Source organism: Pan troglodytes, chromosome 6 (assembly GCF_028858775.2).
Source record: "Pan troglodytes isolate AG18354 chromosome 6, NHGRI_mPanTro3-v2.0_pri, whole genome shotgun sequence".
Lineage (NCBI taxonomy): Eukaryota > Metazoa > Chordata > Mammalia > Primates > Hominidae > Pan > Pan troglodytes.
Genome location: NC_072404.2, coordinates 105448963 through 105475919, shown reverse-complemented (window position 1 = coordinate 105475919; position 26957 = coordinate 105448963). Strand labels below are relative to the sequence as shown.

The 26957-nt window shown below is 35.9% G+C and overlaps 1 protein-coding gene across 5 annotated transcripts in view; it reads right to left on the bottom strand.

Annotated features, from left to right (window-relative positions):
- Positions 1–251: 251 nt before the first annotated feature.
- The window catches only part of DYNC1I1 (dynein cytoplasmic 1 intermediate chain 1), a 325617-nt gene continuing 298911 nt past the window's right edge, over positions 252–26957 (bottom strand). For all 5 annotated transcript variants that reach the window (XM_001170561.5, XM_001170506.5, XM_001170374.5 and 2 more), the window contains 3 exons: positions 22421–22561; positions 18149–18274; positions 252–1193 (listed from right to left, as the gene is read on the bottom strand). In XM_001170561.5, coding sequence (XP_001170561.1) covers positions 1083–1193; positions 18149–18274; positions 22421–22561 — 378 coding nt within the window. In that variant the 3' untranslated portion in view covers positions 252–1082. The remainder of the gene's footprint in view (positions 1194–18148; positions 18275–22420; positions 22562–26957) is intronic.

The window sequence follows — 26957 nt, the reverse complement described above, 5'->3', positions numbered from 1 at the left end:
TCCAACAACTGTCTTTGGGCAAGGGTGGCTTTGGTAAAGGTGAGAAGGAGGAGCTTTCCGAAAAAACCACACACATTCCCTCATAAAAATAAAACTAGGAGTCTTGGTTTAAGTCCAGCCAGGTTGGCTGCCCAAATAAATTCATGATCAGTCTTTAACATGGCTCTAATGTATCTCTCCCACCTCTTGTCACAGCAGAATTCCAGTCAAGTTTTCCCCAAGCAAAGGATTTACTCACACTGGTGCAGACCTGGTTTGAAACATTTTATTGGCAACACTGATGTCATATTTAGGAACCACAGACTTTTGTCAGACTGTGTTAGCTTCAATGACAAGTATTAGTGGTCAATGATATTTGAAATATTGTTAAAGTACCCAGAAATAATAGGCATTAAAATTCATTTCGTTCACTGCAACAAACCTCTAAAGATTTCATGTCTTCAGTGGAACTGGCATACTGTAATTGTTATGTGGAACTTAATATAACCTCAACAGCAGCAGAGAGAATACAGTCCTCTCATTATGCACATGCTCTAGGATCGTTTATTTTAATGCTTTCAAATAAATACGTTCCATGCAGCACACTACAATAAATAAGGAGCAGCAATGTTCTTCTAGTAAATCCATTCATAATGTGAGTCACCATGTAAAACACCACATCTCAAGTCTTTGGCCCTGTACCATAATATGAGGCACACCACATCTGCACCCAATCATATCTGGCTTCATATGGATTTAATAGGACTATGCCAGGAGTGCATGTAAGCACAAATTTAACCAGAGGTTTCCAGCTATTAAATACAGCTACAAAGTAGTTAAAAGGCAGCAACTTAACCCATAACCCCCTTCTCTTCATTTTTGAGACAGAAATATAAAGATAGAAATGCTGTGGTGAATTTTGGGTCAGTGGAAAGCATGGTGGGACACATTTAGAATACTTGGAGCAAAGCTGGCAGAATATGGCACCCAAAATGTCACAGCAATACTGATACTGAATGGACACCGAATACAAGAGACTTGACTGCAGACGCTGAGCTCTAGGACACAAAGGTGGGGGCTGCAGTGGGGGTGGCTCATTTCCACTAGGCAGATAACTCAACAGTGCCTTCCTCCTCGCTATCAGCTCTGTTAGCACGAATTTCCACAAGGGTCCTGGCAAATCGGGTCCATTCATCATTGTGGGGAACTGCAAGCTGCAAAGCAAATCAATGGAGAAATGATGAACAAGATATCTTTCATGTCTGAAAGCCTTGAAGCCTGAATGACTGTCCCTTTGCCCCCACACCCTCCAAAGCAGATGTTTCCCTTGGAATGTAAAGGAAATCAAACATTCCTCTTTGGATCAAGCAGGGCCTGAGGTGTTGCTCTTAAACTAACAAGAGAACCGTGTCACTCTTGGAAGCAAAAGCACTCACAGAATTTATAAAACTTTAAAAACCTATGCAAACTATACAATTACAGTAGCCACATTAAAGCGCTTTTAGTAATGAAATTTTTTCATAAGAAGACCAGACTTACAGTGAACACGCAAATAAAAACTGCATATAATGACCAAGATTTTCAAATAACTGTATATTTTATTCCTAGTCAATGGTATTAATCCTTTTTCTAAAGTGTTGCTGATGGGGCAGTATGAAGGGCAAAAGAATAGCTTATATATACAAAGAAATATTCCTCCTATGAAATAGTCCTTGGGCCTTTCCAGTAAGATTTATATGATGATAACTATGAATAGTAGTAATAGTAGCTATTATTTACCAAGAGTTCTGTTCTAAGCACATTACATGCATTAACTCATTCGTCATAATAATCCTATTGTGCCTCATATTCCTATATTAGAGGCACAGAAAGATTAAATAATCTTACCAAGGTTGCATAGCCAGCAAATATAAGTGTCAATGGAATCTGGTTCCAGTATGAGCATCCTTAGCCAGTATGCTATACTGATTCATCAAAAAGGGGGATTTATAAAATTTCCAAAACATCTTCTGTGTACAATTCAGTGAGGAGGAAATTAATGCCTCCTCCAATGCAAACTGAATGTATGAATTTTTGTTAGTCGTTTTAAAGGATAATGATTTCTCCACATAGCATCCAAAAATAAATTGCTTAAAAATATAATGCAAGTATCTGGGATAGAAAAAAAAATCTGAGGATGAGAAACAGGATTTAGTAGAAGTCTGAATGCTTTTCACATAGAATAAAATTCATTTAGATTTTACATGCATTTTCTTGGAGTTTTACGCTATAATATAGTGTAATTTCCCTATAGGTTCTAGTGCTACACTACACTATCCACATATTCCATAAACATTAAGAACATACAGCCATCTCAATTAATATATTTTTTAATGAAAAAAGAGGAAGCAAATAAACCTAAGCTTTGAGATTGCTTCTACAGCTGGAAAATTTCCCACCACACAGAGCCAAATGATTAGAACTTAAAATTTTTATTACAAGGATAATATTCTCAAATACTATCTGTCCAAGAAAACTTATTGGAAAGTGGCAACTTCATTGTGCAAAGCATATCCTTAAATTAGTGTTCTGGTATTAAGGCTAAATGTTTCTAGAATATAATTCTGGAAATGATATAGAGGCAAGGAAAGTAAGTTCTTTGACTTATTTTGCGAAGTGCAGTACCAATAAGAATTCTTACTTAGTCACATGAATGAGTTTCTGAATGGTTAAATGCTACTATAGTTATTGAAATGAATCCAAATTTCTTTGTAGGCAATAACACAAGTTCACAATAGTCCTGAATGATTCTGATACCCTTTTGCTCAGTCTGTTTTCCCTACTTTGGACTCTTTTCCTATATTCCACGATTCTTCATTTTTTTCTTCAATTTTAGAAAATACTCCACCTGGAAAATGAGGCCCCCAAAATGTACGATACAAACAAGCTCACGAAAACCATAAGCAACTAAGGGTTGGTATCACATTTATGTAAAAGAATAGGACCACTATTTCTTTTCCTTCTTCCAACCGCTGAGCAAGCCTTTCCAAAAATAACCATGAAACAAAAGCCCAAGAAGAGACAAAAGCCTAATCATGGTAACACATTTATAACTTTTTCCCATATAAAGTAAGAATCAAGCTAAAGCTAAAATGCCCTATAACTTCATATAACTTTAAATATTGGAGAAAAAAATAGGTCTCAATAATACACAGTACCTTGCTCATAAAGAGCTGAGTTTGGTTCCCAAACATAAAGCTATATTATTAGTTAAAATCATACAAATGTAAGTTAATATATGATGACCTATGCAATATTTTATCGATAGCCATGTGTAGAAACTATATACTATTAACAATAAAATAGGTAAATGTATTTACATAGTTTCATGTAGTAGTCATGGCAAGACTGTTCAGAAACGGCCCTAGTAAAGATTATGGAACATTAAGATTTGAATAAATGTCTAGATACAGTTTAGAACAGAAGTGAGTCTCATTTACACTATATAAAATTACACATCTCAAAAATTACATAACTTCATAAAAATGAGTTTTATCAAATGTAAATGTTTCTGTTAAACACACAAAACATAAGCCAGCAAATGAACTACATGTGACTTTCTTCATGGGGGTGGGAGTAATAGTGCTGTAATACTAACACATGCCCTTAGAAATATAGATTCACCCTCACAAAAGTGTCACAGTAATCTAACACATCTTGTCCTCTTTTTGATCTGCTGAAGTTTCATTTAGATTGGCAAAATGTTTGAAGTTTGTTTTTTAGGGATATTTGTTTTGCCAAGTCTTTTCCTTTTTATGGTATCTTAATTTTCACAGAAATATTTATTTTCTTGCTTCACAAAAATTCTAGAGTAGAACATGATGAAAACACAATTCCTCCTAGAAACTTGAAATCAATTTATCTACCTCATCCTACTACACTTTTCATCTTGTTGACTGTAAAAATAACCCAAGGTGATTGTAATGTTAGATTTAGAAGGTGAACTGCAGACTGCCCCATTTTTAGAATTAAATATCACCATCAGGAAGTACTTTAAGTATCATCTTAGCTTGAAAGTGTGAATGTGTATTCACAGGCTGTTTCTACACCCAAAGTAATAATTTTTGGCATTAGAATTACTTGTAGGTAAGACCAAACAGGTGTCCTAACAAACAAGAGGGCCACTCTTTTCACTTTGCTGTTTCCATGACTGTAAACGGCATCCGTTTGGACAGAACTGCCCTATTTACCCTTGGCAGTTCCTGGCTCTTCTCACCTGGTAGTCTCTGATTAGAAATGGCTAGAAAGTAGGCTCAAGAACATAAATGCATTTATGATTTTCTCTAGGAGATTTTTTAATCCAACACTATCTTAATCATTAAATAGGAAAAATCTTTGTTCATGTTTCTTACAGAACAGACTGCTCTCATGTCCTACCTTGCATATAAATTTATTCAATACTCATTCAATCAGCATTGATTGAGTACCATTTATATGTCAGGCACTGTGTTTGAATTAAAGATACAGTAGTGAATCATTTTGGAATATGAAGACTATGAAATACAGACAAAAATTAATTATGTTTTTTGTAGGTCAAACTGTGTGAATACTGGCATTAAAAAAACTTCACTGACATTAAAAAATGAATAGCCTAAAATTTACCTTCCTTCAGTGACAACTGTAACATTTCCTGATATCTGTTGTGTGTCAAGCAAGTAACAGGGAGGCAAATGGCATGTTAATAACATTGCTTCAGCATCACTTCAAGTTTCTATTAAGGCATAAAGGCTAAATCTAGAGCATCACTATGGATTTTTTCTCTGAGAATAATAGCTTAGAATAATTTCCAAACAATTTACGTTTGTGATAGGAAAAAAGATCATAAGTTATTTTGACCAATTAAAAATGTATAGTTAATTAAGGGAACACCATTAAAAAAAAAACTTCAAAAATTTCCCAGCATTGTTCTAAGTCAATGTGGATCTGGAAACATTTTCTGCCTCCAGATTCATCTCTGATGAAGTCTGCATCATAGGTTAGGGATGACTCAGATATTCCAACTGCTTCATCGACTGAGTTCACCAACAGCCAGTCCATCTCCTGATTCAATGACTGTTTTCTAATTTTTTGCTAAACATATAAAGCATTTTCATGCCAAAAGCACTTGAGGCTCAGATTCCTGAGATAATAAAATCTTAACTCTAAAAGAGATCACCTTTTATAGATATGATACAATCCCATTTTTACAGCCAATGAAACTAAGGGCAAAGGTAGGTACTGAGGTAGCAATTTGGACATAAGAAAGAGGTAAAATGAACCTCAGATTTGGACAGGAGACTCAAGTCCTGTTCTCATCTTGGCTGCTGGCAACGGTCAGGCACTTACCCTCTCACTGCCTCAATTGTAAAGTAAGGATGATGATATCTGACCCATTCATCAACAGAGATGCAGAGAGCATGAGAAAGGTAATCAAAGTAAAGAAAGTACTATGAGTTCCTCATGGATTGTCATGCATTCTTCTTCTTTAAATTGTCAGTCAAATTGAACAGGCTCCCCAGAATGATACGTTTTGTGGCATGCATACCAATTTTACAGTATTTTTCTGTTTTTTAAAAAAATTTCTTTGGGAATTAATTCTGATTGTTATGTGAGGATGTTAAGAAGCAGGGTGTAGACCTTTCTTTAACAGGTAGGAGAGGACAGTATAGGGAGCTAAATGATTTGCTAAAGACCACATAACTTTCACCTGTTAGTGTGGGGCAATCAAGACTCACCCCTTTGAGAAATGCCAGCATTCCATGACAGAAGGGCAGGCAGGTAATGTGTTTTGAATCACCTGCTCAAAGACTGTAAAGATTGTTTTAAATCTTCTAAGATTCTTGGAAGACAAAAAGTCTACAAGCAAAAGCAAAAGTGCAAAAGTTGTGGAAAAATTCATGAAAATGTATCATTTTAGCCTCCCAGAGCCCCACCACCCAGGCTACCCCACTACTTCTCGGACCATGTCAGGGATCAGTCCCCTCCTCTCTGCCTGAGTGGACTGGAGGCTGCCTCTGAACCCGGTCCCACCTCACCCCTGAAAAACTTATCAGTCTAACCCTTGCTCGCCTTGCACGGGTGTCCTGTATACCTAAAGGGAGGCACAGACTGCGGAGTAATAACATTTGAGAATGGAGCCAGGGTTGACTTTTTTTCTGCTTCACCGGCCAGATCCTGGTTTCTTTCCCAGATTTGCCATTAACTTGCTGTGTGTCTTTAGGGAATGCATGGTTTTAACACTTCTGATCTTTACTTCCTCATTTGTGTGAAACAAATTGTAAGATCCATCTTCTAGGACTGAATATTAAATAAAACAAAAAAATGTAATAAGCTTAACACAGTGCTTGTACACTATAAACCCTGAATACATGATGTTGTTTTTCCTTCTTAATGTTTATTCCTTTCTTCCAATTTTTTTATTGTCTTGCTTCCTTGCATCTTCTCTTTCTTCTTTTCACCTATTTAGAGCTGTACTTTTTTTTTTAGAAGTATACCTTATATTTTATCACATTTTATGTCTGAAATACCCACACAAATAATTTCCTAAGTAGTCAGGCTTTTAATAATAGCTAACTTTCATGAACGGGGGACAGGGAAAGAGTTCTTTCAAATCACAAGAAAAATTCTTTCAGAGTTGCTACTTTCCATTGTTGGTTTAAAAATCAAGTTTAAAATATAAGTATTTATTGTAACTATACACATCCACACACATATGTAGACATGCACATACATATTTTTTATTTTTCACATGTGACCAATACATCCTAATCCAGCTCTTTCCTTGTGGCACTTTCCACAGTGGGATTCTTCATTTTTACCTAAAGTTGTAAGGATTTGTAACTGCTGTACATGCTGTTAAAAAAATCAAATGACTTTTTGTAACCAGGGTTAAACATGCAAATATCATTCATGTGTTCCTTTTTATAATCACATGGCTAATAACTATTTTGAATAGTTCTCAGTCAAACCTTCCTCATTTTTTAGTAATTGCAGCTATAATAATTTTAAATAGCTGCATTATCTGCAGTAACTTTCACCATCCCAGTGCAATATTTTTCATAGTAAAAATATCTGTCTCAGGTATTGCTTACTTTAGTTTTCTTTTTTTAAAATCTTGCATAATTAAGACGTTAGAAAAGCACTCTGATTTCAGCTGGTTTCTCAGATACATGAAGTATGGCCAAGACATTAAGTGAGTAGGACTCTAGGTTTCAAGATAAATATTCCATGGATGTGTGGCTCATCAGCCTCTTTGTAATTTTTCAATTAGATGAAGTAATTTTAGAAAGTGTGTGAGACTATCATGTTAACCATTGATTTCCAAGAGATACACGACAATTCATCTCTGTATTAATCTAAAAATTAAAGTTTTCTGTTAAAAAGATATCTTACAGATTTCCTTTCACTTTAATACACATTATTTTTTAATGCATTTACAGAAAATGTAGAAATGTACATCGGTTTCCACAGAACGACTGCTAACCCCCTCTAAGCTCTAAAAGCCTTTTAAAAAGGACAATTATTAATGGCACCCAAATTCAGGAGATTGTTGACTTACTGGTATACAAATACACGTCTGTGTTCAGAGGAAGCCTGTATTTTTTAGGACAATTCCCTTTACCACACACACAGATGGGAGCAAAGTGGGAGGTAATATGCAATGAAACAGCCACTGAACGACCAAGCATACCCGCTTCACATAAATACAGCCCCACTGTATTTAACTCCCGGGAGAGTCTAGCATCGCAGCTAACAATGGATGAAACCACGGACCAGAATTCCAAGCTAGAATGCAATATACAGAGGGTGTAAATATACTACAGTGTTCTACCACAAAAAGATGTATGGTATGTAACTTATTTAGAGCAGTTTCAAAGAAGTCGACAAAGTAGGAGTTACATTAGTCTCTTTACAGCACAGTCTGCTATTACCAGTCAATAGGTAAAAATTTCTGTAAAATTAAGCAACATTCTTACCTATGGTGGTCAGATGGTATTTGAATATTTTAAAATTTCTTTTCATCTGGAAATCCCATCTAAGGGAACCCTCATCCACCCATGAAGCTTCAGACCTCTCTGCCAAAGGTCTCTTCCCTTGTATCTTTAAAGGAGTGGTTTATTTTTACTATTTTTACCGCATTTTTTTTTTACAGTAACACTTTTTAAAAAATCCATTACCACCTAATTAAGGAAAGAAATAAAAGTAGGACATAAAAGTCAAGTAAATAGTAACAAATATGGGTCTCTATCAATTTCAATAAGCCAGCGAATATAGAAGGAAATATATATCCTTCTCCTTAAACACTATCTTAAGAAAGTAACATGTAAAATATTTTTCATGTTAAAATTTAGCATTATAGGAAGCATGACAACATTCTGAAGGTTTTACCTGTGGAAGAAAAACAACAACAACAACAACAACAACAACAACAAATATCCGAAGAAAGAGTTAATTCACGAAGACCTAAAGATGAATAGTCTTCTTCACATTTGTATTAAAATCTTATCATCCTTCTTTCCTCAGAAATCTTTTCGCCTTATTTTTTTCCGTACTATTTGGAACAATCTATTTCTCTGCCCAAAAGATGGAGAAAATGCTAAAAACGCTGGTTGATGGGCAATAATGAAAAATAAACTTTCTAAACATGAATAACTTGTTTTCCATAACACAAAAGATCAAGAAAATGGTAGGAAAAAGCAAAAGCATGTGCTACACAAGCTCATCTGTCATATTAGCTACTAAACACATATCCCTTCTTTTCTTGATATTATTAACTATAGGTTTTCTAATAAATTCTTAGCAACCACTGCGTCTAAGCAGTTTTGACAAAAAGAAGGCTTATTGCTAAACACCTTAAAAACATTTACCAAGGTAATAAAAGAAATGTCATTCCCTCCTACTGAATGTTTGGGCACAAAAGAGGTATTTTTATAACGCAGTTCATGATTTACCATATCTATAGTGTCCAAAAAAAGCACAATGAAAAGGAAGCATTTTTCCAGTGGTTTGACAACTGTTTGAATCAACTGTTATGCTTTTATTACACTAGTGGCCAACTGCTCACTTTTAAAAGCACAGGAGGGGAGGGAAACTGGGAAAGAGATTGGGGGGAAGGGTAAGTACTCTTTTCTAAAGATATTTTCTAAATATCCTTTTCCGTGCAACTACAGTTAAGTAATTTTTTTCCTGTGCATCAATCTGTAGCCAACTTGGAGGCTACATCCTGAATGCTCTAAACAATTAAGCTTTCCCTTAATTTTTCCTCAAATTTTCACATGTGAATCATTCATTCACCCATCAAATATTTATTGTGTGCCTATTTTGTGCCAGGCACTTTGCTAGACTGGGTTATTGTGTTTTAATAGACAGTTGTCAAATAACCACTTTTTGTACAATTCTGTGGATGTGGTCTTCCAAAGGTTAAAAAAAGAAGCTGAGGAATGTGATAATCAAGGGAGGGCTGACAATCTGAATTTTTTTTTTTAAGTCACAAGGGTAACTTTTTTTTTTTTAATCATACTAGAAGGTGTTCACTTTCTTATTTATTTATTCACTTTGAAAATATTAGTTTATGTTCACTTTCTATCTAAGGGACCTTAATGCTGAGACCAATACAAATAAAAAATTTAATCTGAATTGAAAAACTATTGGTTGGCTATTAGGAGAAAGAGTTTAGAAATGGGCCACTGATTTATCTACTAGGTTAAAAGTATGAAATTGCTTTTACAATGTTAGCAGTTTGGATATTTCTTAAATGATAAGTAACTCATGCTTTAAAATTTGAAAGATGTTCTGATAGCTGACATTCTCAAAAATTCATGTAAGCTTTCCTTGAAAGTGAAATATAATGATTCATTCACTTCCTCACTTTTCAAGTCCGACCTACGTGGTGTATAAATATTTACACAGGAAACATGAATAAGCAGATATTTGATTATGTATTATATTTTAGATATGCCAACAGTAGCACACATACACATGTAAGAAACAACTCCATTCTGTACAGGCCCGGGTTAATCTCGATTCACAGATGATTGGAGAGACTTCACATTTAGCTTTTAAAGCTGTGATTTGAGGCTACTGCTCTAAGCAGCAATTTTTCAAGATAAAATTTAGCAATTTTGAAATTATAGAACTAAACACAATTTTGTCAGCCATAAAAAAATTAACACTATAATTAACAACTGCTTCATAATCCAAACTGCCATTGAAGATGACAGTTTGAAACCACAGAAGAATCATGAAGATGATTAATTATACAAACTGGTTCTTCTTTCAGAAGGTTTATATTCATAGATCATTTATCACCAAAATGAGAATATATGAACTTCATTGCATTTTGAAATTACTATACACACATTAATTTGCTGTTTATAATATTAGATATTAGGGCTTTCTTTTCATTGAATCAACTACTCCATAATACATGAAGTCATAAGTATTTCTTATCAATTCAGAAAAAACATTTGCTTGAGAAGATATTAATCCTATAAGTCCATTTTCATATACTAATGCTACCTGAATAAGCACACTATTTATATAATAATTAGTTTAATCATGGTCTTTTACATATATAATTATCAAAGTGAAAGCCACAGCTATTACACGTACTATAAGATGAATACTTACAACATTAATTGGAATTAATTGCGCCTTTTCTTTTTTAAATTAAGCACTTTTCCCAGAAGAAATAAAGTTAATACCAAAATTACAATCATAGATTTTACCCAAAATATTTAATTTCAAATACATATAATTTGTTATGACAAATGAATTAATATATTATTTCAAAGTGGCTTATTTAACATAATTATATTTATTAGCATCTCAAATCTGCCCATGCAAATATATCTTGGTGCCCCTTGACTTAATAGCACAGCATTGGGGCTGTAACACTAAAAATTCAAGTAAAAACTGAAAAATCCAGTTGAAAAGCTTGATGCTTTGTTCTTATGCCATCAACTGCTATCTAGATGTTATCGACAGAACCAGGTATTTGGATTTTCACATTTTATCTGGATGTTTGGTATCACTGGAAGAATTTACGCCTAAGTCTTTTCTTTTTCAAGGAGAGAAAATCAAAGGAAGTATTTGGTATCAGCTAAAGAAAATAATATTGTTTATCCACCTAAGAATAAGCCAGTACTTGCAAAGGCCTTCAAGAATCTAGGAAATTAACGGCCACACTCATTTAATGAGAAACACCAGTGATTCAGATGATCCTACCTGGATCTTGCTAAGCTGAGACCAACTGTGCTCTTCTGGAGGCTGCAAAAACCCAGCCATGCAATCAGGTTTGCCTTGCTCAGGGGACAAAGGCCTTCATAAAGCACGGTTATTAAAACTGGCTGATTGCAAATGCAGTTCTTTTTATTAAGGGACTCTTGTTTGAATTAACCTCCCAAATCTAAGTTTAACTTTTCAATTTTGTGTTTCGTATGCCCACTTCCTCAAGGAGGAGAATTATTTATATTCAAGGCACAGGCTGCTTATGGAGAATTGATGTAGGCCCTGTATTACCGGAAAACATGAAGGAGTTCCACAAAGTACACTATTATTGCCTAAGTGTGATCCCCTTAAAAATCATCATTGTATTGTATTTATTTTGTGTTACTCAAACCCTTTTTAGCTCCCAGTACTTCCAGTTTATCACATGCCACTACATCAAACTACTGTTGAAAGCATAAAAAAATGGCCCATTGAATCTCTTTTTTTTATTCTTATTCTTGCTGGCTATGAAACTATTTGAGGCACTTGTTAACAGTTCTTACATGTAACACCTTGACCATCATTCTAAAATATATTGTGTAGGCCATTCTTCCTGTTGGCGTTACAAATAAACTTTTCTCTCTTGATTTTTCGTTTTGGCTTTAAAATATATTCAAATGGACATTTAAAATCATGTTTTACTTTTTTGGCAGTGTTACATTTGATCTCTCATGCTAACCCACATCTTTCTTTTCCAAGAATTTTTCAAAGCCCATATATCCAATGTCAAATGTATTATACTTATTGAAATTTGTAATGAAATGAATACTATTCTTTTGGCCCCCAAATAGTCGTATCAAACAAGCTATTTGAAATGCTATCAAAGTTCAGAGTTCAAATTTAAAGATTTATGCATATTTTCTTAGGTAACTAGTGAATAGGATACCAAATCAATAAAGCTAGGATAAGATTTGTCCATCTCTCAAACCATGGTTTTTAAGTTTCCATTTTATTCTTCAAATCCTACTTTGAGCTGAAAATGATTCTGTAATTTTATCATTTGACTACTGTAAAATATAATCAGGGATTTGAAACCTGTGTGAATTTATCACAACTGAAAACAAAATCTTCCCTGGAAGAGGTTAATGGAAAAAGAAATAATAGGAGGTGGAAGATAAACTGCTTCTTTCAAAACTGGAGCTGCAAACAGCATTCTAACTAATTCAGATAAGCAGCAAACATAGTTGTTAGGGGATATTTATGACAGCTGCATCTGTGTGACAGCACTGAAGCCTTAACAATGGCGGCGGGCTTTCTATAAAACACATCTGCAAGAAAGACAGGTAGATAGGCTGGCTATCAATCATCAGGACACGTGAATAATTCTATACATACTGGCCTATGTGCTGTTGAAGTCAGCTCTATATGCATAGAAAAGCTTGCTCTTCAGTAATGGAGACATGGCAATGAGTCGTTTTTATTTTTAATTCTTTAAAATGTGTGTTCATACATCATTTGAAAAAAAATCCAACAATAGCTCTGTTTTCAGGTATATTAATAGTCAATTTTTGACTTATTATCCTACCCATGTTTCATTTAATTGAATGGAATCCTTCCTACAATCCAAAACAAACAAATTGCAAGCCATAGTTTGGAGATTTCTCAAAACTTATTCAGAAGCTAGGCTCGTTTTTAATTTTGAATCTCAGAAAATTTAAATGGTGCATGCAACCACTGTCTATGTAAGTAACTTTTGAAGGCACAAATAGAGTAAAAATTATAGCCAAATAATAAAAAGGGTTCTTCTCTGTCTTTTGTCAGATTCAGATTCGCATAACTTCCATTTATGCTAATGGGAGTTCAGCACCTGCTCTGCAAAGAAAATAGACCCCTATCTGTGAAAATAAATGTGTACAGTGTATTTTCCAGATATAATGCTGAAATCAAACAACCAAAAATGTGTGCTATATAAACACAGCATCATGTGACCTACCTGAAAACATTGCTGTTTTATATTTTACCTCTTGAGTCAGGCTGTGGGATATTACTCATGTCTTTGTCATTTAAATGTAACAAAAAGAAAAAAAAAAGGGAGATGGACAAACTCAGTCTGGTGATTTCAGTGAGCTCATACACAATCCTGTGTTTACCCCTTCAGAAGTTCATAATAAATTGCATCACTAAATCTGGATTCAAGCCACTGTGCTCTCTGCTATCATCTTAAAAGTCATAGAGGATAATTGTACATAATAAGAGAAAGGCATGGTCATGGGGGTACTGAGCTGGGGCTCCCTGCAGCAGCTGCAGCCTCAGCTGGGACAGGAGATGAGGCAGATGACTGTCAGTGACTGGTAACACCAGAGTCCCTTTCTGCAATGCCCTAATCAGGGAGTGCCAGGGCTCACAGGAAGGCAAGACTACCTGGGCTTGAATGGAGATGTTTCCATCAGTGCTCACAGCAGTCTCTCTTCAGGGAGTTCTCAGCAATGGTGTGGACAGAGAAAGCCTGTCCCGCTCCACTCCAACTGGGGTAGGCATCTCAGAGATCTTTCCCCAAATTATATTATTAATATATTTTCAGGCAAAATTATGATGTGATCAAAAGAGGGTTGTGGGAGGTGAATTGGGATCTCCAGTACGGCTTTAGCTCTATATGTACCTTGATGTTTATAATGTAGAGTCGTGGCCCTTCTCATTAAACATTTTTAAGTAGTTTTAAGAAACAGGTAATGAGGCAGGGTGCAGTGGCTCAAATCTGTAATCTCAGTACTTTGGGAGGCAGAGGCGAGTGGATCACCTGAGGTCAGGAGTTCGAGACCAGCCTGGCCAACATGGCGAAATCCTGTCTCTACTAAAAATACAAAAATTTGTTGGGTGTTGTGGCATGTGCCTGTAATCCCAGATACTCAGGGGGCTGAGGCAGGAGAATTGCTTGAACCTGGGAGGCAGAAGTGTGCCATTGCACTCCAGCCTGGGCAAGAGCAAAACTCCGTCTCAAAAAAAAAAAAAAAAAAGAAAAGAAAAAAAAGAGAAACAGGTTATGAGAAGATTGTAGTGTGTCCATCCATTTAACTACATTTCTACAGATTTCTCTTTCTTCCTAATGATCTAGGTTAAGGCCCTTTTTTTTTTTTTTTTTTTCTGATTTGCCTCATGAGTGGCATTAAGAGTAACACTCTAGTTGACAGGACCGGCTAATTTGCAGGGTTCAGTGAAAAATGAAAATGTGGCGTTCCTTCCTGACAAATTTTTAACAATTTTAAGACAATGACCCAAGCTCAGGGCTCCCCTAAGCACGGTGCCCTATGCAATTGCACAGGTCCTGTACTCTTCAAGACAGCCTCACTTGTGGAACAAGGTCTTGGCAAAAGCTAGCCTACAGGCCCCTCTTTTCTCCCCAGCCTAAAAAAAATCTCCTCATATCAACACTGGGAGAATGAATATGAGATGTCTTCCCACAGACATCTATTCAACATACTGAGGAAAATGGACCAACACTGTGTGCTCTAAAAAACCTACCATCTACTTTTTAATACAGATTGTATTACAAAGCTTATCTAAGAGCATTTTGTCTTCTTTCTAGAGGGTTCTACAAAGCAAGGTTTTCTATCTAAAGGCCAGCATGACTGTGGTTATGAGTTTCGTTTTAATAGGGACCAGGGAACGAATTTTGAATATTGGTAGTGGTGGCAGAGCCTACTGGCAATTTAGTCTTCAATGCCTTATTTGTTTCTTCTTGAATAGCTCTTTGCTCGACGACCCTTCCTGCAGTCAGTCATGCACCAGCCTTAGATCAGACCTCTAATTCCAAATGTGCCACCCTGCCATGAAGCATTCCACCTGGCCTTCCGCAGTTTAGGTGATTTGGAAGGCTGAGAAGGTACTTGTCTAGAGGGTGCACTTCTCTTTAAGCACAGTTATGTTCTGTCAGTTCTGGGCTGGTGAACGATCCTATAGTAATCACAATAATGGCAGCATTTGCCCTTAAGGGATCTACCTCTTTCAGAAGTGGGCTGCAGCTAAGCCTCAGATGTAGGGAAGTCATTTTTCCTTTTAGTACATTGTACCTCTACAGACGAGGTCTCCAGCGATTTAGAATAAAGCTTTGTGGTGACAAAGAGAAACACAAAAGTTCCCCTTCTACCCAAATAAATATAATTTATAAAAATACTTATAAAACCACAGTTAAGGCAATTACTTTGTTAAGTCTGAGTTTTTCTGAGCTATAGATTGCTTTGTATATGATCAAACAATACCTAAAGAACTGTTCAAGTGTATAAGCTTATCCTGATTTTCGGTCATTCAGAGAAGGGCTAGAGATTGTAATATTACCTACTCTCAATAAAATAGTATATCCTTTCTTTTTCTTGGTAGTGAATTTGTAGGGATAAACAGCCCTACAAATTGTTTGGCCTATTATATATCACAGAGATTTTTCTATAGCCTGTCTAGACTCCAGACAATAGGCGAGACTGGCCTATAGTTGCAGACATTTCTATAGTCTGTAATATCACTTAGAAAAGTAAGGGCAATAACATAAAAATGAAAACCAGCCTGACCTGCCAGTATGATAGTACAAATATGAGTATAACAACACTTTACAATTTAGAAATGATGATAGCATCCTAGAAAGAAATTTTAGCAGCCACATATCAGCCAAAGTAACTTTTGTAAAATCATATTTACTCACAAAATATGTCATATTCAAGTAATTCTGTCCAAAAGCTATAAAATCACTTTTATTGCAGAAAATTCTGTATATATGTCATATTGTGTTTCCTTATTGCATAGAGACAGTGTGTATGAATGTATGTGTGTGCATATATATAGTGTGTATATATATAACATTTAAGTCAAAATAAAGACTTTTCAAAAGGCCTTTTAAAATATAAAACAGATTGTTAAACTAATCTGTTTTTCAGTCCTTTTAGGATACAACAAAGAGGGATAAAATAATATTGTATACAATCTTAAGTGAGTTAAGGGACATTATGTGTATGCAAAGGAGATAGAGCAAAGAGTTTTTAAATTTTATCTATTTTCTGCCATTGTATCTCTGAGCATGTCTTCATGTGTATTTCACTCCCACAATTACGCTTGTTATAAACAAAGGAAAGGAAAAGGAAGAAAGGAAGAAAAGAAAGAAAGAGAGAAAAGCCTTTTTTTTTAACATTCTCCTTTGCTCTTTTTTATTTTTTAGGAAGTGACCAATAAAGAATATCTGTTTTTGTTATTGTTGTTTAGTTTTACTTTGATGAGGGCCATGAGAAAGATACATTAAACATAAAGAATACTCATTTAAGAAAAATACTGCTGTAATACTACTGGCGGTATTTCCGACTCAGAGGGTATTCTCTTTCCCAAAGACTCCAGACTATATCAATAGTCACCAGACCATTTGCATCTTCACCACTGGGGCCAATATTAACAGAGTTTTTGTCACTGTTGGAACTCAGCTTGTGGTATCAGGAGTAGTCAAGGGGGTGTTAAATGAAATAGATAACATGCAGTAAAAGCAAGAGATTTTTTTTTTACTTAGAATTATGCATCCAGAATAGAAAACTCCCATTTCTAAAGTCATTCGGTTTTTGTCCCTGGCTGAATTTTAAAAAACACCGTCTAGCTTGTTTCAACATAATCAACTATACCATATAGCAGTATATAATATGTCATCAAAAGTTCCATTGTAGAACAAACCATTTAGGATTGCCAAATTTATAGAATGCTGATTGATGAAACCATAAAGAACCCTTCTCAGTGTGATCAGCTAAACCCATCCACCAGGCACTCACAGAGTACTTTCTAGGTCTAGGATGCTATGCATACAAATGTGGTATATTTTCCCCCTGGAATGCAATGTTAGATTCATATTATGCCAAATAGCATTACATAACACTCTTATTTTGTTTTGCTTGAAAGTTCAATATTTTCTTTTTCTTTAAGGATAAAGTTCCTTACCTCACCAGAAATGAAGGTTTTGGTCAACACTTTCTCATACAGTAAAAATAAACACACAATCTTAAGTACAATTGATAGATAATGTAACATTAAATTAAGATCGTATGCAAATTCAAGGAGATTTGTCTGAAATAAAAGATGTAGTTTTTTTTTTTTTTCCTTTTTTACATGCCATGACATTCAGGAATACTTTGTGTATCATGTAATAAGACATACTAGAAAGGTATATATCTCATATGATAAATTTGAATACCACCAAGTGGCACAAAATTCTAATTAATCACATTCTCAATTGGCTACACTTTAATGAAAGAAAAATAGTATATGTGTTAATTGAACATACCAACCAAAACTCAACTTTTCAATTTTAGCATGATATATTTGGCAAACTTTTCTTTTCTTTTTTGAGATGGAGTCTCTCTGCCACCCAGGTTGGAGTGCAGTGGTGCAATCTCGGCTCACTGCAACCTCTGCCTCCCAGATTCAAGTGGTTCTCCTGCCTCAGCCTCCTGAGTAGCTGGGATTACAGGTGCCTGCCACCACGCCCGGCTAATTTTTGTATTTTTAGTAGAGATGGGATTTCACTACGTTGGCCAGCCTGGTCTCGAACTCCTGACCTCGTGATCCACCTGCCACGGCCTCCCAAAATGTTGGGATTACAGGCGTGAGGCACCGCACCCAGCCTCTAAACTTTTCATTCTCATGAAATTAGTGGGAAGTGCCACACTCCATCACAGGATGATGGGACATTCTACAGGACTCTAAAAGGAGCTTAGATTGTTAACTTAAGTGTTCTGTGCATGGAGACAGAAGATCAAATTAGGCCCTAAGGAAGTCTTGCCAAACTAGCACTGAAGTCAATGGAAATTTGCAAGCACGTTAGAGAGGGTCCCTGTGGCCTACAAGGTCTTGCTAATAATTTCACTAGGTTTCTAAAGTAGATACACAAGTCAAAACAGTAACAACAACACAAATACACACGTACCTCTCCAACGTCATAGACCCAAATACGGCCTTCCGAGTCCCCAACAGCAACTTCTTTGCCAGCTTGGGCCCAACGAACACGGTTTAGGGCGGATGCCCCCTCAATGGCCACACTTGCTGTTGGAACCTGCCAAAGGGTTCACAACAGAATAAAAGAATCTCTGAATATGAATTTAAATATACAAATTTACAATAATACGTTTAACTGGATGAGTCACCAACTGCCTTCATGTGCATTAAGTAATATACATCCCTTGTGCCGGGGGGAAAAAGGGCTCATTGTTCTTAAATCATATGCTCCACTGAATTAAGGGGTAGAGAGAAGAGACACTTTAACAAAAAAGAAAAGGAGGGAGAGTCTTTTTACATAGTCACCGGGCAGTAAGTGGCATGAATATTTCTTTGGATTATGACAAGTGTACATCCAACAAAAAATACAGGAGCTAAATGGGATCCTTCCCCACAGGGTCATAGTTTATGGACAGATGGAGAGAGACAGATCTCAGGATTTACCAAGATTAAGGATACTAAAAAGGCAGAAAGCGGGCGTATGGTGGAATAAAAAAGTCATATTAATGTGAGTCTTCAAGGAAAAAGTAAACATATGTATTGATCTCTCAAACCTCATCAGGGAGGAGATGATCAGAAGAAAAAAGGAAAACATAAAGATAAAAAAAATTTTTCAAAAAACTCAAATTCTCTCTCTCTCTCTTTCTCTCTCTTTTGTTAAATCTGTCTTCCTCCCTCTGGCAGTACCGAAGTGTAATAAGCGATCCACAACTTTGGCACTGTCTCCAGGGTGACATCGTGATAGAATACAGCCACCCACTCATAGAAAATGCCTTATATCTCCTTTAATAAACACTTCAAATCTAAAAGCATTGATAATTATAACAATAATAATAATTAAAGTGAACTGGAGGTGCTGCAATGGAACCTGTAGTATTTGTTCCAAGAGCCTCAGTATTTGGAAAGACTTTTTAGTGTGTCTACCTCTCTCCCATTATCAGTTGTGTAAAAGCTTGTCTTCAAGGTTAGAAGTTTATAATTGACATAAAGCTCAGATCTCTTGAGCCTTTTACAAGAATGTTGAATAGGAAATGACAACATGCCATTAAGAAAGGAAAAGGTAAATATTAAAACAAAAAGAAAAAATACAGTGAAAAGGGGGCCACTAGGATCATCTCATGCCACTGTTTAAGACCTGTGTCTAATAAACATGTCGCATTAGAATGGAAACACAACATGTACTGTGGCTTAGCACCACCGGCATTTTGTTATTCAGGGAATTGAAACCATCTGTTTATACGAAATTATTGACCCAATACCTATCTTTAAAATAGCAATAAAAACTCCATCATATATAAGAATCTATGTTTAAACTTAATCTTGAAATCAATAAAAATTCTTTCACCCGCTTAAATCACTGTATGTGAATTGTGAGCAAAAAAACAAAAAAACAAAAAAAAAACCCAAAAGTCCCCGGCACATTTATTTTTTAAAAATACACAATTTCTATAATAAAAGTACCTGCTGTGCAAGCTAGAGTCTGAATTTTTAACCAAATCTTTCAGAGGCTGAAACAATGTGAATTTAGATGGATCATAATGCTGTCAATACACTTTATTATGACTGTGCTGCCCAGAAAACAAATCTGTGATTCAACTATAGACTCTTCAAAGTTAATTTTTAATACCATAATTTAGAAGGTTCATACAGGATTCTTGCTTAATTCTATTACCTAATTCCATGAACAATCTGATATTGAATAGAATTAGGTAATCTATGAACAATCTTAAAAATAGAATAAAATGTTTAATCTTAATACGAATATAACAAAAAAATCACTGAAAATAAACTGACATTGTGACACATTTAAAATAATGCCTAATACATTTTCAAGAATTTTATTTGGAATATAAGTACTATAACAAAGTGAAACAATATTTTAAACATTTAAAAATAGTTTCTTTTCATATATATTACAAATGATAGAAAATAATGATCACAGCCTGTATTATGCGCTAGAAAATTCATAAATGCATGAAGAAAATGACAAAATACATTTGCATTAATCCGATCAGTAATGACCTTTCAAAAGTTGATGAATAATAAAAAACAATTCATATGTTCTCTCTGTCTCTTATACTGTACTTTGTTTCACAAATATTTCCACAGTTTTCCTGGCTCAATCATTTTAATTGCAAAGGCAAGATTTATATATCATAAATTATTACATTAAGCAGTAGAAATCAGAAATACTGAGGTGGGAAATATGAACTATCCTTGCATAGGAACAGCTGGAATAACCTGGTCCCAAAATGTAATAATAAAAACAACAACAAAACATACTGCTCTACTGATAATTCAGATTTTTTTAAGAAATCTAATTTTTAAGAAAAATCTTGTTCAACTTGCCAGAAGACAAAAATGATTTGAAGGTTTTAAAAAGTGTTCGGTTCATTACTGGATTTGAGCTGGACTCAATGTATCTCCACTATTATTGTTAAAGCAGAATTATGTTTACCACAAAACTAAACAGTTTGCACGACCAATAATGATTTTTAAAAAATGTTTAGCTATGAAACTCTTATGTGGTTGTCTCTTGATATCTAGAGAAAGAGAAGGGAAAAATTATATTTATCAATGTTGAGACATTAGTTTCATTTTACCTAAAAAAAATTTAAAAGAAAAACAGTTACATAGGAATTATTAAGGAGTTTGTAGAACACTCACTCCCTTCATATGCATTGTAGTTGGGTATCACTTAAACATTATCTCAACTAAGCTGGATTTCTACTACAGCGGTCTCCTAAATCAATCAGGAAAATGTTAGTTTTTTTGGTTGCTTTAAATGAATGAATTTCTCCTAGCAAATAGAAGCAATATGATTTTAATAAACAGTGATGAAGACTCTGGGAAACCCTTACAATGTAGGGTAATAACATCTTTCTATTAAAAACAATAATGTTATAAACATTTCAACATCCAAATGATGGGACATTTCACATACTCATGCCTTTTGATTATTTTCAAAGATGCTTCATTACCTAACTCATTCTTGTCACAGAATTCTTGTAGCTAAAAGGAAAAATAGACTCAAATTGAAAGATTTTTAAAAGATAACTACTTGGCAGCAATTATAGGTGTATACACCCTTGAAGATACAAAGACTTAATAATAACACCTGAAGAATATTTCCCTGCACACACACACACACACACACACACACACACACACACACATACTAGGGAAGTGTGCTCCTCCTCAGATCCTCCAGCTGTGGGCTTCCTAATTAAAAAGGCTGAGCTGTTTCCTGCTCAAAACACTTCAAAAGACCTTTCTGTTGTTCTCCACTTGACATATAGTTTGCAGCACTTGTTCCTCTTACCTGTCCATTCTTATTTATAGAGAGCTTTCTTGAATCAGAAACCAAGACCATTTTATTTTATAAAGTTGAAGGACAATAATATTTATGTTAAAAAAAAAATCCAAGTAGCTGAATTAGCAACTCAGTAATTTTGCTAGACTGGCAAAAAGGAACAATGCATGTGGCATAGTTTTTAAAACATAAATTTTTATAGCATAATTTAAAAACAGTATTTATTATTGGCTGCTTTTTAAAATAAATGGGTGTTTTCACTTGCTGTAAATGTGACATGTTAAAATCTATTTTTTAAAAAATACTGAGTTTGATATTCATGTTCAAAGTTGGAGACTGTTGTAGAAGTCTGCCTCTGAGTTTGATATCTTAGACAAGGAATATTTACCTTGGTACAAATCAAATGGATGAAAGATCTAAACATAAAATAGTCAACAGAATCGTCTTTTGTGGATTCAAAATAGAAACGGTACAAGTAGCAAACACTGACAAATAGCCCTTTTTAAAAGCCCAATCTAAAAATCGACGTCCACAAAAGCTTTCTTTTCCAAGTATTTACCTATAAAGTTATTTCAACACGGCTCTGACAAATGCCTGTGTGTCCTGTCCCATAGGGAAAGGTGTGAACGCATAACGTTTTGCTCTTTGCAAAAAAGGGTCGTTAATTGTCCGAGAGCAGCCACCGTTTAGGGATGAAGGGAGATTAAGTGATTTTTGGCCAATGCATCTGCCAATTCCCTTCAGGGTAGTCAAGAATGGGGGCCGGCAGCCCTGCTGCAGTTGGAAGGTCTGTCCAAAAAAGGCCGTTTTGGAGAAAGAGGGAGAGACTGCGAGTGGCCGACTGCGCCCCCCTCCCAGCCCTCCGGCCCGGGCGCCTGAGCCGCCGCTCACCTCGGTGTCATTGTTGAGGTTCCAGAGGTCCAAGCGCCCCATCCCGTCCACGCAGGCAAAGAGCGCAGGATGCACGGGGGACCACATGACATCGTACACATAGTCTGCATTGTCTTCAAAGGAGTAGAGCGGCTTGTTGTGCTGTAAAGCAGAGAGACCGTGAAGACTTTGTGGCGCTGCTGCTGCCTCGGGCTGTCTAGAGAGCCTAATTAAAAACTTTGCACATTCACAAAGTGTCATAAAACTTCCCGAGATGAAAGTCCTCGAGAAGGTGAACCGGAGCTTTAATGTGACTAGAACTGTCCAGTGGCATAAATAAATACCGGGGGGAGAGGGGGCCTCTCAAGGGGCTGGTGGCTGGGACCGGGGGTGGGGAGGCGGTTTCAGACAACAGAGTTGTATGAGACATTCCAGACAGGTGGACCGGACTGCCCATTAGTTCGGAATTCTCGCCCGGCAACGCTTTGCGAGATGCTCGGAGCCTAAACCCAACCGTGGTCGGCCCGGCTCAGACCCGCGGGGATGTTCTGAAGCCCCGGCGGTCCCGACCGCCCCGAACCCTTTCATTGAAGGCAACCCCTGCCACCTCGTGGTCCTCGTCTGTAGCTGCAACAGCTGCTGCTACCTCCAGTCCAACTTTAGGCCAAATTCACATTTTAAGGGTTCTTTTGCAGAGAGGAATGCGTACAAATATTTTAAAGAGGATTACTGCTCTTCCAGGAGGTAATCATTTCGCGATCCTACGCCTTTAGTCTCTCTGCATAGGGTCAGCTCAGCCCAATCAGTTGAACTGGTGTGGCTCATTGAAGTGCCCCTGAACCTCTGTACAAAATGAACAGTATTCCTAGATCACCCAGTGTTTTCAAAACCCCCAAAATTGACTTTCGGGTGTTGGGGTGTGTGTGTGGAAATGCGTTAACATACCCCTAGCGCATACAAATGCTTCCACTCCAGAGGGATACAATAAATTAAAATGGCACTCTTGATTTCCAGTGAATATTGTCACATCAAAATAGCACAGAAGTCAGAGGCAAGTTTGAAAGTACACCAGAAATAAAACGTAATTGGACTTCATGAATTATTCATTCCATCTGGCTTGTCTTATTCTAATTTCTGCATAATGGCTTTACTAATCCCTGATCAATTAATGTAAAATGAAATTTAAATGATAATGAAAGCCCTAGAGATAAAAGAAATTAAGTATTCTTATATCCTCTGACAGAAATCTAAACAATGGGAGTTTTTTTCCCCAATGTCTTCTTCATCCAGTCAGCTGTCTGTACTCTCTTCATGGGTTCCACTGAATGCCTGTACAGGCCAGAGTAATAAGATCAAGAAAAGATAACATGCAATATGAACAATCAAATCCTTTCTGCACAGAATGTTTAAAGAATGTATCTGTAGGGAATCGCCTCCAAATATTAGAGTGATTGCTCCAAGTGAACTGTTAATATAAAATGCACAAAATACCTCTGCTGAAATGAAAGTGAGAAAAATCAGTGTGAAAACAATAAAACTTCTGTAACCTAAATATCACACAAAAATGTAGTGTAGTAACTGTGAGTTCTCTTTCTATGGACTGTATTTCTTTGACATTTAAAAATCACCGCTTAGAACTGAAGAAACTTTTTTTTTTTTTTTTTTTTTTGAGACGGAGTCTCGCTTTGTCGCCCAGGCTGGAGTGTAGTGGCGCGATCTCGGCTCATTGCAAGCTCCGCCTCCTGGGTTCACGCCATTCTCCTGCCTCAGCCTCCCGAGTAGCTGGGACTACAGGAGCCCGTCACCACGCCCGATTACTTTTTTTTGTATTTTTAGTAGAGATGGGGTTTCACCGTGTTAGCCAGGATGGTCTCGATCTCCTGACCTCGTGATCCGCCCGTCTTGGCCTCCCAAAGTGCTGGGATTACAGGCGTGAGCCACCGCGCCCGGCCTGAACAAACTTTTAATACATTAAAGCAACACAGAATATTTTAGATGGGGCACTATGTGGATACAGTGAGATGTGTCTTATTTTTAATTCAAAAAATATCTGACGGAGGGTGTGATTTGAAAAGAATTATATGACATTGATATAACAAAATGATCAACTGGACATTAGCCTTATAGTTTTTTAAATTTTATGATTCTATAATTCTTTTATGCCAAAGTATGTATTATATACTATGTTTGCAGTGTGATTTGAAGCCAAAATTATTTGCTTATTGGCTATTTCTGTAGCATCTTTCTTTCTCTCCCTGTTTGGACTACATGATTCAAACTACTTTCTCGATAAAACCTAACTGTCCAATGACACCTGAAAATAGCATAATTGTATCATTTTTCCTTATTTATATTTTTTAAAAGGCAATGTGGAGTGGCTGCACCTTCAATGACTACTTGTAAATATTAAATTCTAACTCTCAGTAGATTATTCCCACTGCAAATTCTTGATTTTATAGCTAGCCAGCCCACTATTTGTTAAAGAACACGAATAACAAATTTTTCTCAAAGTCAAAGGGTGTTAAAGGTTTATATATGCTTTAAAAAGTCAACTGTCAGGATCCTCATCAACTCAGCTGATAGTATATCTGAGGGTATAGAGGTCTTCATACAGATAGACTCATACAGACCTATACTAAACACGTAACACAATTGCAAATCCTTATTTTGATCAATTAAAAGACCATCCAGCTTTAAACAGTCATTTTCTAAGGAACTGACATTATTTGATACATTAATTCTTTAATTATCCTGTAAATCTTCAGTGTTTTATTTCCTTTTTTGTTTTAGTAGTTTCTTCTCTGAGAAATGTAACCAAAACTGTAGTATATTCTGGAGACTTCACATTTTAAGTATCTGGAAATAACTGCTATTGTTCATGTTACCAAAACCCAGTTTCTTATATTTAATAGTATTGATTGAAATGCTATTGCTCTCTAGCCTTTCTCAACCTCCTTATCACCCTTCACCCCAAGACTGAGCCTTTTATTGTAAAAGTTGCTGTGCAAATAATTCTAGGCTACAGTACGTGTGTGTTTGGGAGAAGGGAGGAAGGCTTATATTTTCAAAGGCTCTGTTTAACATTGATAAATTCACAGGTTGGGAAAGTCTTGATCAGGATTGATTGAACTTGTTATCAAAGTACCATGTAGGTTGACATCTACGAACCACTAATTGCCAAGCAAAGCACAAGCATAACATATGGGCGCAGGCGAATGTCACTTACAATAGTGCTCTTTGAATATTAGTTGTGTTTTTTGATAAAGGGATTTTATTATTCTATTTTATTCCGGCTCAAAGGGTAATCTGAAGACCTGATTAAAAAAATCTGTCTCATGCATAAAATATTTTAAGGTAAACTCATGTATATCATAAAGTATTAGAACTGGTAAACTCATGTATATCATAAACTCATGTATATTTTGAAGTATTAAAATTTTCATAAAGAAGTTAAAAGCATGAGGTTCTAAAGATTCTAAAGATTTTGAATTTATGAGACATAAATTTCTGGATCCACAAACATGTTATAGCTTGCTTGTGCTTTACCACTCATTTTAGAATACTGCAAGTTTTGAAAAGGCTGGAGATGATGGGGGCAAATTTGACCAATACTTGTGAGAATGAATCTTATAATACTATTTGTACATATGAAAGCCACAGAAGCTTCATGATTTTAAAGATTTACTCTACAAAATTCTCAAGGCCAGTTAGTAAATGAAATATTGTTCCACAGCAAGTTACTGTAAAGAACATTTTTCAAAACAATCAAATTTCACTAGAAAAAAAAACCCCTTCACCTGTGTTTCCTTTTCTATGTCATGTTCAGTATCAGCAAACTGTTAAAGAAAAGGGAAAAAGGAAAACTACACTGTTACACGGCCTACTGCACGTGTGGCACATGTCAATGAAATAAAATTGTGACACCTTGTGCTTCCAGGGCTGTTACAGTAACGGTAAAGTATCCAGGCACAGCCCAGCTTGATTTTAATACTCTGACTCAAACAGAGCAGAGAAGCGGGCTACCGGTCACCTCCCAGGCAGACATGCAGGGCAAGGGAGGGTAAATTTTTGGGTGTTTGTTGTGTGCCTGACTCTATATGTACATTGTCTAATTTAATCCGCATAAAATCTCTGTAAAGTAGACGGTATTTACAGAAAAGAAAATTACAGTTCAGGAAAGTTAGTAACTTTCCCAAGGCCACAAAGGTTGTTAAGTGGTAAAGCTGGATTTGGTTCTCAGGTTTTCCTAGTTGTTAAGCATATCCTCTATTTGCTGGGACTATATGGTCCTTCTATAAAACATAGCAATGACCTTCAGTCCTTATTTAAAAAAGACAATAGATCTGTTACCTCTATTCTTTACTCTCCCATTCAATTCCATCAATATTTACTAAGCACATACTATGTAACTTGTAGAAACAGTTTAAAAATAATGCAGTCAGATGCTTATTTCATTTCCTGAGTCTGTCGTTAATGATCCTGAGGATGTTATCTATATATTTGCAAGAGTCTTTAGCACCTTGTGAGATGAACAGGAATCTTTTTCTCCTGAAAGCTA